The 16,795-nt window shown below is 38.0% G+C and overlaps 1 protein-coding gene across 2 annotated transcripts in view; it reads right to left on the bottom strand.

The window, feature by feature from the left end:
* Positions 1 to 16,795, bottom strand: part of GNG12 (G protein subunit gamma 12) — a 52,079-nt gene that overhangs the window by 6,205 nt on the left and 29,079 nt on the right. For both annotated transcript variants that reach the window (XM_034433242.3, XM_087891096.1), the window contains one exon: positions 2,465 to 2,582. In XM_034433242.3, coding sequence (XP_034289133.1) covers positions 2,465 to 2,560 — 96 coding nt within the window. In that variant the 5' untranslated portion in view covers positions 2,561 to 2,582. The remainder of the gene's footprint in view (positions 1 to 2,464; positions 2,583 to 16,795) is intronic.

Below are 16,795 nucleotides of genomic sequence, written 5' to 3' on the forward strand. Positions count from 1 at the left end.
AGCTTATCTTTATGCAATTGATATGGGTTTATTAAATTATTGTTCCTTCAATTTTTGGTCACCTGCAGATTTGTTAAGTATGCCCTTTACTTTTTCACCCATGTCATTATTGAAAATAACAAAGAATAGAAGATCCAGGACTGATTCCTTCCTCTAATTGGCTCAGGAGCAATTGATAAACATGCCTGCAAATTTGTGTTTTGAACCAGTTATGTATCGATTTAATTATCATGCCATCCATCCAACCTATACTTAACCAGCTTGCTAATCGGCCTGTCAAATGCTTTTGATGACGTCAAAATATATTACAGCTATAATTATAAACTGGACCATAATTTCCATCACTAAGTAATGCAGACCTAAAGTACAAGATCACATGGTCACATCATTTAGCAGTGGCAACCTCCATTGCCTTTATTAAGGGGAATTGTGGGTTGTTAAGTGAGGCCCCTCTTTGCAATTTCTTAATGAACCAAGTCAATGGGGCAGCCAGCAGGAAGTTGCTAGTCTCAGGTGGCTTGCAAGCAGGCAGGGAGACAGGTAAATGGCCGCTGTTGGGTTGAGAGGGAGTGAGGGGGGTGCATGGATGGCCAGGGAGAGGCGGCTGAAGCATGTCAGGGTTTGGAGTTGCTGCTTTCAAGGGGAAAGGTTGCATGAGAGTGTGCGAGTGGTCGAGGTACCATGCAAGTGCAGTGAGGCTTGGGAAGGATGTGTGGGAGAGAGAGGCTTACCAGAGCAACTTGTGACTTGCTGGCTTCCCTATTGACTTTGCTTGTGGGAAGCTGCCAGGGAAGGTCACAAATGGTGATCACATAAGCATAGGACATTGCAACTCTTGTAAGTACAAGTCAGTTCCCAAGTGTCCAATTGTGATCATGTGACTGTACGAGTGGGGGGATAGTTGGAAGTTAAAAGGACTGGTTGTTACCACCACTCATTCAGGCAGTGTCACAACTTCAAAAGGTCACTAAATTAGTGTTTAGTGATTTATTATCACTTATATATCACATTAAAAGTGATCATTAACCAAGGACTACCTGTATGTCTACAGGAAGAATATACAGTATCCTCCATGCATGAACTGTTCCCTGCATAGGACAGCTGGCTTTCAATGGTCTGTACTCAAACCAAACCTTTCAAAAGATCAAAAGGCAGTCAGGCCAGCATACAAACCATGCAGAGGAGGTACGAAAACAGGATTAAATGTATCAACCTTTCCCAATTTGCCTTATCAAAATCACTCTGTGATCCCTCCTACTTTTTTTTTGGTTGAAACCCAACTACCAAAGTATTCTGGATTTTGTTTTTGCCAAAGCATGACTCACCGAACCAGTTTGGCACAACTTCCATAATGGAAGAGTGTATATCAGGTTAACAAACTATATTTTTCATTTCATGCACATCCTTAGCCTACAGCATTCCCACAATCTATTATGGAATTTGCTTGATCAAAAAAGAGATTATCCTCTGTCTGCAAAGACTCATTCTTGCCAAATCCCTGTTGATGTTTTTATCATTGTTTCCAAGGTGTTGACAAGTGCTTATGATTTGTTATAGAATTGACGGCAGACTGATTGATCTGTAATTTGCTGGATTTTTTGCTTTCTGTGTTTTCTGTTTTCTGATTTTGAAAAATGTGTGAGAATTTTGACTAGATCATCAGTTAATTCCTACTGCAATGAATTTCTACCTTGCAATAAATCTGTTTAAGGTTCATTTACGCCACTGCCTCCTGTTCTTCACAATTCCAAGTGGACCACATGGACCACACATATATATATATATATATAATATGTGTGTATGTATATGTGTGTATACTGTATGTGTGTGTATGCACACATGCGTGTACACACATATACTGGAGAAAGCTGCATCAAAATAGAATTTGAGTAACTGTAACTTTTTCTTAGCATTCTGCTAACACTGAATATATACTAATATTTTTCTTTTTATTTTGAATATACCTAATAGGCCTTTTTGTTCTTCTTGGGATTCTTTCCTTTGATTTCTTATTCTAACATTTCACTTTCCTGAAACTAGCTCTACAGTTCCAATTCACTGTCTATATTATTCCTTTGTATTTATCCTTTTTATACTTTCCAATCCAAAAAAAGGTTGTAGAGAAATTGTGTTAAGAGTCTTGGGACTCTGTTTCTCTGGAAGTCAGCAGGATAACTTTTTGAAAGCTGAACAGAACAAGGTCAACATTACATTATGATTTATGTGACTGACCAACATCATCTCCAAATGTGTGTCTATTGCATGTATCTAACTGTATTGCACCTTGAAGTTTCATTTAGCAAAATATACTAAACTCCCAATGCCGTATTCCAATCACTTTAGAGCAATTCTTAAACTTGCTTGATTTTTTAAAAAGCATTTTAAAACATAAGAGGAGAGACGGGAGAACACACTTCAAATAATAACCACATAGTTCATAACAAGAAAATATATTATGCTTAACCTTTATCCTTTCTATAGATGCTTCTATTCTCAACTGCTGAACAGTTCTTCTTGCTTGAGCTATGTTGTTTGTGGTGCCAGACGTTTTGCTAGACATTCTCGATGAACTCTTCCAAGCACTGTTAAGAAAAGACAATGGGTTGCTTTGCTGGCAAAAAAAATCGTAATTAATCAACAACAGGAACAAAGGTTGAGAATATTCCATGTCTTCCAATGTAACAGTAACTAAGCTTTCACAACAGAAGAAGAAAATAACTTTGCAATAGTAAAGTTGATAAAATATTGGGAGCAATGAGTTTATAAATGTAGAATATTTTTATTTTAAAGCACGCTAAGACTGCCAGTTCATAACCATGAATAATCTTTTTTTTCAAACATTTTATAAATGGAAACAAGCCGTAGAATTGTTGTTTTCAAGATATTCTGTGTACTTATTCACACAAAAAAGTAATGATACACGAAGATATATTTTTCTTACTGAATGTTATATAGTCTGCAATACCTTTGATGTTCAAAGCACTTGTCTATTCTTCTGCAGTTGGTCTCTTTAGAATTTGGATTCCAAGTATTCAAGGTTTATGCTCATCAGATCACCTGCTAAATATATTTGGTCTACCATAGATAGATAGCTCTCTCTCTCTCTCTCTCTCTCTCTCTGTGTGTGTGTACGTATGCACGGGGGGGAAGAGAGAAAGAGAGAGAGAGACCAACCTACCTCACAGAGTTGTTGTTATGAGGAAAATACTGTGTTTTCCTGAAAATAAGGCCCTGTCTTATATTTTTTTGAACCCTGAAATAAGCGTTTGGCCTAACTGCCATGCGCTCAAAAGCCCAATTGGGTTTATTATCAGGGGATGTCTTATTTTGAGGGAAACAGGGTAGGAGGAGTAGAGGTAGTCCTTGACTTACAACAATTTATTTAGTGATTGTTCAAAATTATGACGTCACTTAAAAAAGTGACTTATGGCCATTTTTCAGTTATGACCTTTCCCGCATCCCCATGATCATGTGATCAAAATTCAGATGCTTGGCAACTAGTTCATATTTAGGACTATTGCTGTGTCCCATGACAAGTGATTTTGCGACCTTCTGACAAGCAAAGTCAATGCGGAAGCCAGATTCATTTAACAACTGGGTTACTAACTTATCAACTGCAGTGAGTCACTAAACAACTGAGGCAAGAAAGGTTGTAAAAAGTTGCAAAATGTCACGTGACGACAATGTGACATGGCAAGTTTGACACCCATGCTCTAGAGCTAAAACATTTAGCAGGCTTATCCACTATTCTTCTTTCTCACATGCTTGGGATGAAGGTGGCTTATTGTATCTCTTTTTTCTTTTTTCAAATCTTTTTAAACTATTCAACTTTCAGCACTTCAACGTTAGTAATTCTTACTGAATTTTCTTCAGAGTTAAGGTGATAATTCATTAAAGTTAATTCTCTGGAATCCCAAAAGAGACCTTTATTCAAATTGCATAGGGCAATAATGCGCTTCAATATATTACCAGTATCTTATTACTTCTAAAAATGTGCACTGAAATAATGCAAGATTATAAACACAGATCTTGATTAAATAAAATTACCCAATCAAAGCAACATAGAGCATATTTAAGATTACGTTCACTTTTTTTTCCTGATCCAAATGACATTGCTTATCATGCTTGGAACTGATTGCCTTCTACATCCAGGCGTGAGTGTTCAGAGCTGAGTCACAGGCTGTAATATCCTATTGTTGGATCCCTTCCAATGATCTGCAGACTCTGATCATCATGTTCAGCCAACGAATGATCATTGTAGCACAAGATGGTTTTGCTGGAATGGCTTTTTAACCTCTGGGAAGCCACGTGAGTTACTGAAATACCACTCCTGACTAGTTTTCAAGATTATGCCTGAATACTGCCAAAACTGGAATGCTTTGCTCATAGTTTTGAGAACAGGCATTCTACTGCAGCCAAATTCTGTAAAAGAAAACTATGAGCATTATGTATAAATAAGCAGAAAAACAGAATGAAACTATAATATAATCTGATTCTGGTCATAAAAACACCAGTACGATAGCAATACTGTAGACTATGCGCTAAAACATAAAACAGAACAACTAAATCATCAGTCGGAGCTTCAGATCCAACTACTGGATATATTAATGATTTTCAAAAGTGCCTGCTCCCAAAAGTCCTTGATGCCCTATTTAAAATAGTGCAATCTACGACATATATATCTTAAAAATTACAAAGCAGCCTTCAGAGATAGAGACTTCCAAAGCTAAATCTATCTGCAGAGCTGGTACATACTATCATTAATGACTTTAATAAACTGACAAGTAAAGCCCAATAAAATTACTAACACAAACAATATTGATTGACACACACAGCAATCAATTTGCATTCTATGAAAAACATTGCTTTTAATAAAAGAAAAACAAACTCAAAGCTAAATATTAATAGAGAAGCCAGCTGATAACAATGTCTCTGCATATATGCTGTGAGCAAACTAAAGTCAATTCCTTCTGTATTTAATTCTAATCTTCGAATAGCCAGTGGCTTAAATCAGGGGGTTCCCCAACCCTTGGTCCATAGACCGATACAACTCCATGGCATGTCAGAAACCAGTCTGCGCAAACAAGCAAAGCCCCAATCGTGGGATGCAGGTAGCATGCAAAATCACATCCCGTCCAGTCAGAGGAAAAACCTCTCTCCACAGAACCAGTCCCCAGTGCCCAAAAGGTTGGGTTAAATAAGGGTTCCTTCCTTCTTCCCCCTTGATAGCAGGGGTCACATGCTGTTCTATCCACCTCTGTGTCCTGGGCTTCAGTACTATCACAGTTGTTCAGCCATTCAGGGCCTACATTAATCAATATATTAGGAAACAAGTTTGGTATATAGTCGTTAAGGTACCAGGTTAGAAACTGGGAGACTGTTAGTTCCACACCCCATTCACAGGTAATTTTTAACAGTTTTCAGTTCTCACAGCTCAGAACCTATATAGACAATAATCCAGACAAGTTAAACTCCCACTTTCAATCAGCGAGTTGAATAAGTTTGGGTTCCAATCAGGGTGGATTTGATTTAAATCGAGTTGATTTAAATCACAATTTAAATCATGATTTAAATCACTAGTAAGAAGGCTTGATTTAAATCAACTCGATTTAAATCATAATTTTTAAAGAGCAACTGTCATCTCTGCTACTCCTTTGACCCACTGTTGACTCACCGATAGTCCCAGTGTTGCAGAATATAGCGCCTCATGCTACATAACTAAGCTCCATTTCATGCTGAATAAACTAAATTATTTATGTATCTTAAATAGAAAACTATCTTACGATAGATTTTTACCACAAAAGTTTTTTATTAAAATAAATTTGATAAAAATCAAAAAAATCCGATTTAAATAAAAAAAATCTGATTTTTTTTGATTTTTTTAAAAAAAATCATTGATTTTTATCCACCTTGGTTCCAATTTACATTTTATTTTTAAATGCCATATGATTTCTGAGCCCATGAGCAAGGTTTTAGAGGATGGTTAGAAATCTAAATATCAGCCATATTAACATCAGGCTTCCTCACTGGCTATAAAATAGCTTTATTTATGAATTTATTGTTCCTATTGGTACATCTCTGGTCATGATTTGGTAGCATTAAAGTCAGTGCATCCATAATATTCACTAGAAATGTCTATATATTTTTTAGTTGTGAACAAAAGCAAAAGCAAAAATATTTCAGGTAAGTAAACTGCCAGTGAAATTTAACAAAAGGAAGAATCTAGTCGGAAGTCACCCTAAGGCTGGAGTAAAAAACAAAACAAAATAAAACAGCCTTCTGCAATGTAGATACATATTCAGTGATTCAGACCCCAGGAAAGGTTTGTGCCAATTGTAGATTACATCATCAGTCAAGCATCCTGGCAGGCATTTCGGTTCTTTGTTTCGCAAATAAATCTTGGGTGGTATGATATGATATGATACGAGCAGAAATGCAGCAAATGACAGGAATTTATTTCCAGGGCAAGACCAACTTACTATTCCTTTTTTCTTTTTTTGGTTAGGGAGCAAAGTATAAAATTTTAGTCACTTAACATGCTTATTTTAGAGAAACAATAAAAGTACTTCTTGCTTCAAAGGACAAAATCAACATCTTAATGAAACTGCTGGGGCAACAACAATGCAAGCAGGAGCATTAGGCTAGTCATAGACTGACACAGACCAGGGATGATGCTTATCATGCTTGTAGGACAAGCAATTACCTGGTCTTCAGAAAGAACCTTTCAGCAGGTTAAGTTTCATATCCTTTTACAAAAACATGCTAAAATGGGTTTACAGTGCAGCTGAGATGCTTATGATAAATAATACTAGCTATGCACGCATAGGGATGGTTGGCCATTTTTATTCTTGTACATGTTAGAAGATATCAGACTGATGTAGAAATTCGATGTAGAAATCTTTGTCCAATCGTTACTTGGGGTAGCTAACAATTAGCAGAACATTTGCCTGAGAATCATTTTCCAAGGGTAATTTGCTGGCAATTTGGCCAGTTAAAAAACACACTACAGGTAGTCCTTGACTTACAACCACAATTGAACCTGGAATTTAGGTCATGGAACGAAATGGTCGTTAAGTGATATGTCAGGTGACTTTGCTCAATGGCCACAATCCTGGCATTCCTGGTAGTGCTCATTAAGTTACTGTGCAGGTCGTTAAGCAGATAAGGCTCCCAAAGTAAGGAACACAGGATTCCGCAGGGTAACTGGATCGGTCCACTCAGGAGCTGAAAATCCTCCCTGCTGAAATTCAAACAAGATTTTCAGCTCCCGAGGGAGGGACCCTCATGTGCAGCCTGCACCAGGTTCCTTACTCTCCTGAAGCACCCCGGGCTCAACTTTCCCCCCCCCATATTTTATTTATTTTATTTATATAACATATAAAAAATCAATTTCCATTAAACAGTGTGTTGTCTGGGTACAACTGTTTTTAGGCAATCATAATCAAAATGTTTACAATAGTATTCATCACAATAACATTAATACTATAAAAACAATAATATTTAACTTATCTACTTTAATAAATCTCCATTTTAACATTTATCCTTTTTATGTCCCCACATTTCTAACTTCTGTTTCCGGGCTCCTTAACTTATCGGGCTGCCCAGTGGTGAAATTCAATTTTTTTTACTACCGGTTCTGTGGCATGGCTTGGTGGGCGTGGTGTGGCTTGGTGGGCGTGGCAGGGGAAGGGGAAAATCCCCATTCCCTCCCCACTCCTGGCGGAAGGATATTGCAAAATCTCCATTCCCACCCCACTCTGGAGCAAGCCAGAGATGGTATTTGCTGGTTCTCTGAACTACTCAAAATTTCTGCTACCGGTTCTCCAAAACCCGTCAGAACCTGCTGAATAGCACCCCTGGTGCTGCCTCTCTGCTCTCTGCTCAAATTTCAGATTCCTTTCATCTGTAAAGGTTGGCTGAAAGAGCTGCCTGCCAAAGAATGTCAGTTCCCCTCTGGTCAGTTCCCCTTCAGCAGGGTATAGGAATGGAGCTCAAATCATCAGGATCTGAACTCCATTTCTCCACCTCACTAAAGGAGTTTAGCTTCTCTTTACAGGCAACTCTTTAGATGGAGTCCTCTCAGCAGCTGGCAGCAGGTTGCCACTTTCCCTGCTAGCCTCCCCGTTGACTTTCTGGGGAAGTGGCAGAGAAGTTCGCAAATAGCAATCACATGATGGTGGGGTGGTTGGTAGCTTCCAAGGTTGAGAAACACTGCCATAGGGGGACAGCACGACATCTTATGACAACCAGAAGTGTTATACAGCCTGTAAAGCACCCTTTTCGAGGCCATTGCAATACACAATCATCTCTAACTTTATGTTTAATTTATTGCATTTATAGTAAATGTCTTCTGGAACAAAAGACAGCGTTCAAAATAACTGCCTCTCCATTTTTACACTCCCAGTAACCTTGAGACTTATGACAGACTGAGAAACAACAATTGCTTAAAAGTCATTTAGGGAGCTTCATGTTGAATAGTTAATGAAACTTCTAATTTCTCCAACGGAGCACAACTACTCTTGTAAAATTGCCAGATTGTTTAAAATCTACAGCAAGTGACACAAAATAGGTTAATATATGATGCATTAATACACATCTGTAATATGAATAAATGAATGAAGCATTGAATTTATTGTTTATTTATTTATTGGTTCGATTTATATGCCGCCCTTCTCCGGAGACTCAGGGTGGCTTACAATGCGTTAAGCAATAGCCTTCATATTTTTGTATATACCTGCTTAGTAGGGCTTTCGGTCCCCCCCAAAGCGGTGTTCTTTTTTATACAAAGTCAGCTTATTGTCCCCACAAACCGGGTCCTCATTTTATCTACCTCAAAAGGATGGAAGGCTGAGTCAACCTTGAGCCTGCTGAGATTTGAACTTGCAGTAATTGCAGGCAGTTGGTGTTACTTAACAGCACTTTAGTCTGCTGCACCACCAAGGCTCTTGTTTGTGAATGGCTTGTTTGTGGTAGGGAGGCAGATCTTTATTGGCCAAAGGGAGCTTGCCGGGCTTGGCCACGGGGGAGGCAGTGGGAAGGAACCGGGAGTTGACAAAGGGCAGGAGAAGGTCCTTTCCTAACAATGATATGATCCTCAGCTAATGCAGAAGTTCCCAGACCCTGGGCCACAGACTGGTATCTGTTTCTGGCCTGTTAGGAACCGGGCTATGCAAGTGGCGGGCGAGCAAGCAAAGCTTCATCTAGGCATGTGCAGAATTAAATTGCATTAATTAAATTGCAATTTAATTGCATTAAATTGAAACCCCTCTGCCCAATCCGTGCAAGAATTGTCTTCCATGAAACTGGTCCCTGGTGCCAGAAAGATTGGGGACCACTGACCTAACAAACATAAACCAGATCTACTGGAACTGCTGTCACTAAGCAATGTGGCCACATGCTATTTCATTTAACATCCGCATTTTGCACCAATTGAAGTTTCCGAATGTTTTTCAAGGAGAGACCAATGTGTAGCCCAACTGCACATTGCAGTTATCCAAATGAAAGCTCAGAAGGGCGTGAGTAGAACTTAATAGTGTATAGAACTTATGAGTGGAGCGTATAAGCAGAACTTTCTACTCCAGGAATGTGTGCAGCTGGTGCACAACCAAAAGTGTGCAAAAGTCCTTGTAGCCATGACTGCCACATCCAGAAGGAGCCATTGAATCCAGCAGGATCCCCAGATTGTGTACTGGGCTCATCTAACAGTAACAGAGTTGGAAGGGGCTTTGGAGGTTATCTAGTCCAACCCCCTGCTCACGCAGGAGACCTGTACTAGGGATTCGAACCACTGAACTGCTGACCTTTCTGATCGACAAGCTCAGTGTCTTAGCCACTGAGCCACCTAGTCAGGCTGCGTCTAGGACTCTAATCTAGGACAGTGGCATTCCATCCAGGAAGCACCTGGTCACCAGAAGGCCCAAATACTCAGAGCCACTCAGTCTTGCATAGTCATTGAACAATATATGATATATTCTCTACAAAACACAGAAAAGAGGGAAGTATTAAAATGCATAAGTTTGAGATGTATTGAAGTAAAGTTTTCATAACTTCCAAGCAGTATGGATAACAATCAGGGATTGTGGGAGCTGAAGGCTATCACTTTGCTTAGCTTTGTTTTGAATGCTTCTGTGCATGCCAAATCTTTGATTACCACAATATCAGAATTGCACGCAGTTTACAGAATTAATGAAATCCCCAACAAGCTATAACAGGATCACATTTCCTATTGTGAATTCAATAAATAAAATTCTGGCTACTGGATAGCTTATTCAAGAATGTGTGCATGATTACTATAGTCTTCAAAAGACTGTTTACCAGAATTTACGCTGCCCACTGCCAGAATTCTCAAGGGCAGCCTCTAAACTGACATATTTACAGCTCTACCAGTAATTCTACAAGGCCTGCAATAGTTAGGAGCATGATCAACATAACCAGACAATGACAACAGCTGTTTTTTAAAAGGTAAGTAGGAAATGGTATTATAGGACATATAATTAAGACATATTCTCTTTTGGGGTGGGGAAGAGATGGGGGGTGGGCAGAAAGGGTGCCTGGCTTTCCCATACAGAATGATGACTTCTGCACTTGATCCAAACAAGACGGAGCACTTTTAAATTCAATGCCTGCCCTTCTCACTGAACAAAAGCTAATTCAGCAGTGCTTAATTTTAGCTCCATCGTGACCCTTGTGTCTTTGTCTTTGTGTGAGATAATCAGTCAAGTCCTATGGAAACAATGGGACCTATTGCTGGGACTACTTTTTTCGTAACTGTAGCATCAGCCTTTCCATAAAAGGCAACTGACAAGCCCTTTCTCATCTTGCATGACTCAGCATGATTTGGTGATTTCAAGCTTACTCACTGCTGTGATACTGATCTACTGTAATGAAATCACACAGCCAAAGTGATTCTTTCTCAAGAGAAAGGCTACTCCTGCTTACAGTATATTTTTGAAAATTACATCACTCTTTCTATTAGCTGTGGTTAAACCTGGGCCAACTTTTCACACTTAGGCATCAAAGAAAGCAAGCTACTTGCTCCCTCTTAGAGGGCTAATATATTTTCTCTCCTCAGCTTTAAAAAAAACTTGAAGCTTTTACTAAAACAAATAGGCATCCTGCAGCTCTTGTGTAGCATTTGTAAAAGTTGCCTCTGGAAAGGTGTATTATGATAGAAGGGGGAACACACCAGTTTTTATTGGCAGTAATATTAATTTAAATATATTTTAAAGTAAATATTTTCGGTTTTTGCCCTGGTTCTAACCCATTTTTTTCCTTTTGGCCACAGAGTGCTACTTGGGCTGTTTTCCAAATAGCTGCATGAGAGAGATATATTAACAAGGCAATTTTTCATAACCTTTACCAGATGGAGAAATTGCCAATATGTTTTGGTATAGAATTTTATTCCATATTTCAACAAGAGGGAAAAAAAGTAAAAAAAAAAAGAAAAGATCATTCATGTAAAAAAGATTCCTCAATCTGAAAATTGTACATCCTGATTTTAAAAGCAAAAGTTCCAGTTTGAAGTTAAGAAGGGTTGAGAATGTTAACAACAATATATGGATCTAGTGTCTGATTGTTCTTGGTTATTTCAAGTCAAGGACTCCCAGTCCCACTCAATTAGGTCAGAAAGATCATCCTGTTCCAAAAAAATCCACAATACTTTCAAAGCTTTCCAGAATTAACTCTTGTAAACTTGTGACAAGCAAACAGGCACCAGACATTCTAAAAAGGAATCGGGGGAATTATTTTATCCCACAGAAACCTCTGAAGTCAAGAATAAATTTGGGAACTCCTACTGAACCCTTCTAGTTTATAATTCACGAGATGGCCTTCCTCCCCAACTATGAATTAAATCAAAACAAACGGAAGAGAAGTGGAAATGACCGGTTTACCCAAATGTGAAGAAAAACAGAGTTGTTGAATTCATGCCGTTCATAAACCAAAGCAATTGCAGACTTTAAAAAAGACTATTATATTCCAAAACAGAAATATGTACCTGCCAAAATGTTAAATTCTATTCGAGATGTATGAATCTTATATTTTCTTATCCCTTATTTATCTTAACAGGAAAAGGAATGCCCGTGTCTAGTTATAGTCATATCATCTCTTGTTTTTGTGAATGCCACCTTACAATTTAAGTTCATAAAAAAGTTGCTTTTGGAAAGGATTACTAAACCAAGGACATAAAGCAGTGATTTCGAACTTGAGCCTGTTTGCATTATTTAATTTAATTTAATTTATCGCATTTCTATGCTGTCCAACTCCCAAGGGACTCTGGGCGGCTTATAGCAAAAGTAATATGAACAATGAACATAGAAAAATTATTAAAAACATTATAAAAACATTTTAAAAACATTAAAAGCCCATGCACACCATTCATGGCCGGATCTTGCAAGATTGCAACAGCGAGATCAACGTCCCCAGGCCTGCTGGAAAAGCTATATTATATATAATATAGATATGCATTTTGCAAACTGTACTAATTCAATTTGTTAATTGCTTGAAAAAGTAATACGGTGGATTCCGTCCTGCTGAAGGCTTTCAAATGATATCAAGGAAAGTTCAGAGGATTCCTATACTGAGTGGGAAGTTGGGATACATAATTCCTACAGTATCTTCTAACACACACATTTTGTGATGCAGTGTTGTTTATTTATTTATTTACTTATTCGCTTACTTTATTTGAGTTTGGTGTTGCCGGATTCAAAACTGTCTCTGGGCAGCTCACAGTATATAAAGATACAAATACAATAACATAAATAAAAGTACAGCAATGGAAATAAACAAAATGGCAAATCTGGGCAACTAACATCAAAAGACTTGCAGTTTAAGACAAAGGTATCTAACAAGGGGTTTCATCCACCTTAGCCCAAGGCCCGGGAGAACAGCCAGGCATTTAAGGCCTTCCAGAACATCATCCAAGGGGGAGCCATCCAGACTGCCTGAAAGATCAATGTAATTTGCTGGTACTTGCAACCAACTTGACTATTCTTGTGTAATGTCAGAAACAGTCCTTCTCTTATGCAATCAATTCACAATTCTAATTTCAATTTAACCTGAAATGTTGGAAACGCTGTTACGAACATGGTTTTAAATTTGAATATAGCATTTTAAAACACTATAAGAATAGACGGAAATATTGTCTTAAATGTTAAGGTCCCTTCACCTAAACATGGTATTTACTGTTAATTTTTTAAAGCTCCTTCTGACTTCATTAAAGTTTCTGCACTACTTGACCTGACCATTAAGTCCTCTCTTTCCACAGTCTTGGTTCCAAATGAACCTTTGAGCCAGAGTTAATAGTCCAATAGCAGTGCCCAGTTCACATTCTTTTGCAAATGGAATTTAGTAAATAGTTTTCACCAAGAGTGGAATGTAAGAGAGTTTGAAGAAAACCTTAATTTATGGTTGAGTATCTTTACTAGTAGATTAATATATAACTTCTTTCTCTTAAGCACCAAATGTCAGAGATATAGTGGCTTAATTCAGGTAGCAATTGGTTCATCTGCCAAGTCACCTATGTATTTTAAAGTGGATGCTGCTTTTATAAAAACAACCACCACCACCATGTATCTTATAATTTTAATATGTAAAAACACAACAGGAAATCTATTTTTATGAAAGTTATGTTTATTGTAAAATTACCAATAAACATAATAATAAAGAATTAACTATACTTCAGCAACAAGAATATTTAAGAAAAGCACTGACCATAATCACAATTATGAGATTCTTGGTGCTTTCTGAGCTTGGCTGTTTTCTTGCAGACATTTCATTACCAAACTAGGTAACATCATCAGTGCTAAAAGGGAGTGAGGTTTGCTCTCATTTATACACTAGTGTCTTGCCCTATCAGTGTTGGTGGAAGTAGTTTTCCTTAATTAGGCTGTTTATTGTTAGCTTGTTTGTCTGAGTTGGTAGTTCTTTGATTTGGGTATTGTTGACTTCTTGATTATTGGCCTAGTGTTAATCTTGATGTTAATCTCTGCTCATCTGGGTGTTGATTGCTGGCGAGGAGGTGTTTTGCTCTTTTTGTTTCCTTTTTGGCTTTTTGTTTCTCTCTTTTGAATGGTATGTAGATGCTGTTTATCTCTATATGTCTTTTGATCACCTATTTGTCTGAATGCTAGACTTCCAGGAATTCTCTAGTGTTTTTGGACTTGGCTTGGTCTAGGATGCTCACAGTTGAAACTATGGTTAAGCCTGTTCATGTGTTGTGAAATTAAGGAATTTTCATCATGTCTTCTGACTGCTATGGATCTGTTATGCTAGTCTTCTGCCTGTTTGTCCTACATAGTAACTGTTACAGTCCTTATTCTGTATGTTGTAGATGACTCCTGTTTTTTCTTCTGGGGCTGCTGAGTCTTCTAGTTTACCTAAAATGTTTTGAAGGCTTTCGTTGGTTTGTGTGTTATAGCGATGGCATGTGGTTGTAATAATCAGTTGGTAGTTTCTGAGATTTTTTGATGTATGGCAGTGCTATCATTTTTAATACTTGGGTTGGTTGTGTTACATTGGGTTGAGTGCTCAGGCACTTTTTGATAAAATTGCATGGATTATCAATTGTGTTGGAAGATGTTATATAGATGATGTGTTTCCTTTTTCTAATATTCAGGGTTGCTGCACTGTGTTTGTGCTGGTCTAAAAAATGTTCTTCACATTTTTGTTGTAGGAGGGAAGCATTTTTGTTATTTGGTAGGGAAGCACTTGGTTGGTGTGAGTGCTTTTATGATAGACTTGCGTTTTTAATTTGCCAACAATACCTAAGGATATCCAGGAAGGGTAACATGTTATTGTTTTCTTCTTCCCTTGTGATTTTATTCCTTTGAAGATGTTGTTGATAGTTTTGTGTATGTTCTCTAGTTGTTCCTTTTTTATTATGACAAAGCTGTCCTTCAAGTACCAGATGCGTGGGAGTACTATGGATTTTAGGTGTTGCATTATGGTCTGAGTCCTGAAAGCAAGGATCCCATGAGTATTCCTTTGATCTGTTGATATATTTGTCTGTCAAACTGAAAATATGTGATCAGACAAAGCTTGATGAGATCTGGGCCTTTGATGAGCTTGATGAGATTCTGGGCCTTTCAGTCTTAGTGTATTTGGTTAGGTCGGTCGTACTATACAGTAGTGCTGTCACAGATTCCTTTGCTGATTCTGGTTCTACAGATGTAAAGACATCAAATAAGACCATGGTTTCATTTCCATCTATTGTCAGGACTTCGATTCTTTGTAGTGTGGAGTTGATGGAATATTTGTTTCCCTCTGTGAGGTGTCCAAACTTTTTTGTCAATTCTTCAGAAATATTGTAAGTTGGGGTCCCTGGTAGCGATACGATTGGACAGAGAGATATATCTGGTTTGTTTGTTTGGGGACATCCATAGAAGCATGGAGGACAGATCCGCAGCTCAAAGAGCACCAACGGCCCCATAGTTCAACCCTAAGGTACAAACATTTTCTCTTATTGTTAATCAATTTTTTTGTCCAGAAAAGCTACTCTTCTTAAATGGTCTACTAATAAGTCAAGGCATGAAAAAAAAATCTCAAAGACAGTTCTTCTGGTGAAAGGCATTTGTGAAAGGCATTCTACTCTTTAACTGGCAACACAATTAAAAAGATGCTGCCTTTGCTATTCCTGCTTAATATCGATCAATGAACATCAGGTAGTAAAAGCAATATATCGGGCAGGGGAGAGTACAGACCACTGAGAGAAGATGAGTGGTGAGCTATCTTCTCTTTTATGACCTGAGGTGCGGGGGGTGGGTGGGGGAAGGTTAGTTGCATTTTTATTATATTTGCTACTTTGATCCAGAAAGGTAGAACTGCATTTTTACAAACAGGAGAGTTATTTGGTTACTAAGTTCCAAGATTTTTTAGTGAAATTAAATTTAAGAGGCAACACTTTGTACGGAGATAGAAATAAATAGTAACTATTTCAATTATTTAAAAAAACAACAACACCTTGCTCAGCCGAATTAGCCGTAGGCAATTTTGGACCAAAATTTCAAGACACATTCAAGGTCAGCATCATATATAAACTTGTCTTCTGAAATTCAGCCTAGTAAAGCACAAATGGACAAGACACAGCTGGCAGCCCAACAGGAGCTAATGGAATACAGCATGTCAACATTCAGAAAAAAAAAATCAATGACAGTTCAAACAGCATGTCCGAATTGCAAAACTGCATTTTAAGAATAATTGCAAACCATCCACTACAGCTGATCCACTACCTATAGCTAGGGAATCAGAAGCCCTCTGCTGATTTACAGATTCAGTTTGCACAATACATCTATCTATGATGTGGTCTGATTTAGTTGAATTCTGAATCCGGGCTATGGGTCATGTTGTAGTTATAGTGGAAATGTATTAGTTATAATCTGGAGATTGGGTTCAGCCAACTGATTGTACCATTTGACTTCTCATTCAAACCAGACTAATAGCTAGCTTATGGTTAAACAGCCATTAATGTAGTCCTCCAAGAAAACGACAGAATGTAAGAACAGCTGTAGCAAAGCCATAGCTGCAGCCTTGTTGCTCTCACTTTTAACCCTAGCCCTAATCCTAACCCCTAACACTAATCCTAATTCTCATCCTAAACATGACCCTAACCCAAGGTTGCACAAATGATGATTTGGTAATACAAACTAGATGAGAGTTTCATTCTTTCTTAATCATGCAATGATACCTGTGGGTCCTATACTGCCCCCCTGAAAAGTTTGCTTTTCCTTTCTCTTTGTAACCATATGGCTTTCCTGAAACAGTTCAAGAAGCTTGAGAGATTCTCAGGAATCCTGCACAG

Source organism: Pantherophis guttatus, chromosome 3 (assembly GCF_059756535.1).
Source record: "Pantherophis guttatus breed Tessera chromosome 3, ASM5975653v1, whole genome shotgun sequence".
In the NCBI taxonomy this organism is placed as follows: domain Eukaryota; kingdom Metazoa; phylum Chordata; class Lepidosauria; order Squamata; family Colubridae; genus Pantherophis; species Pantherophis guttatus.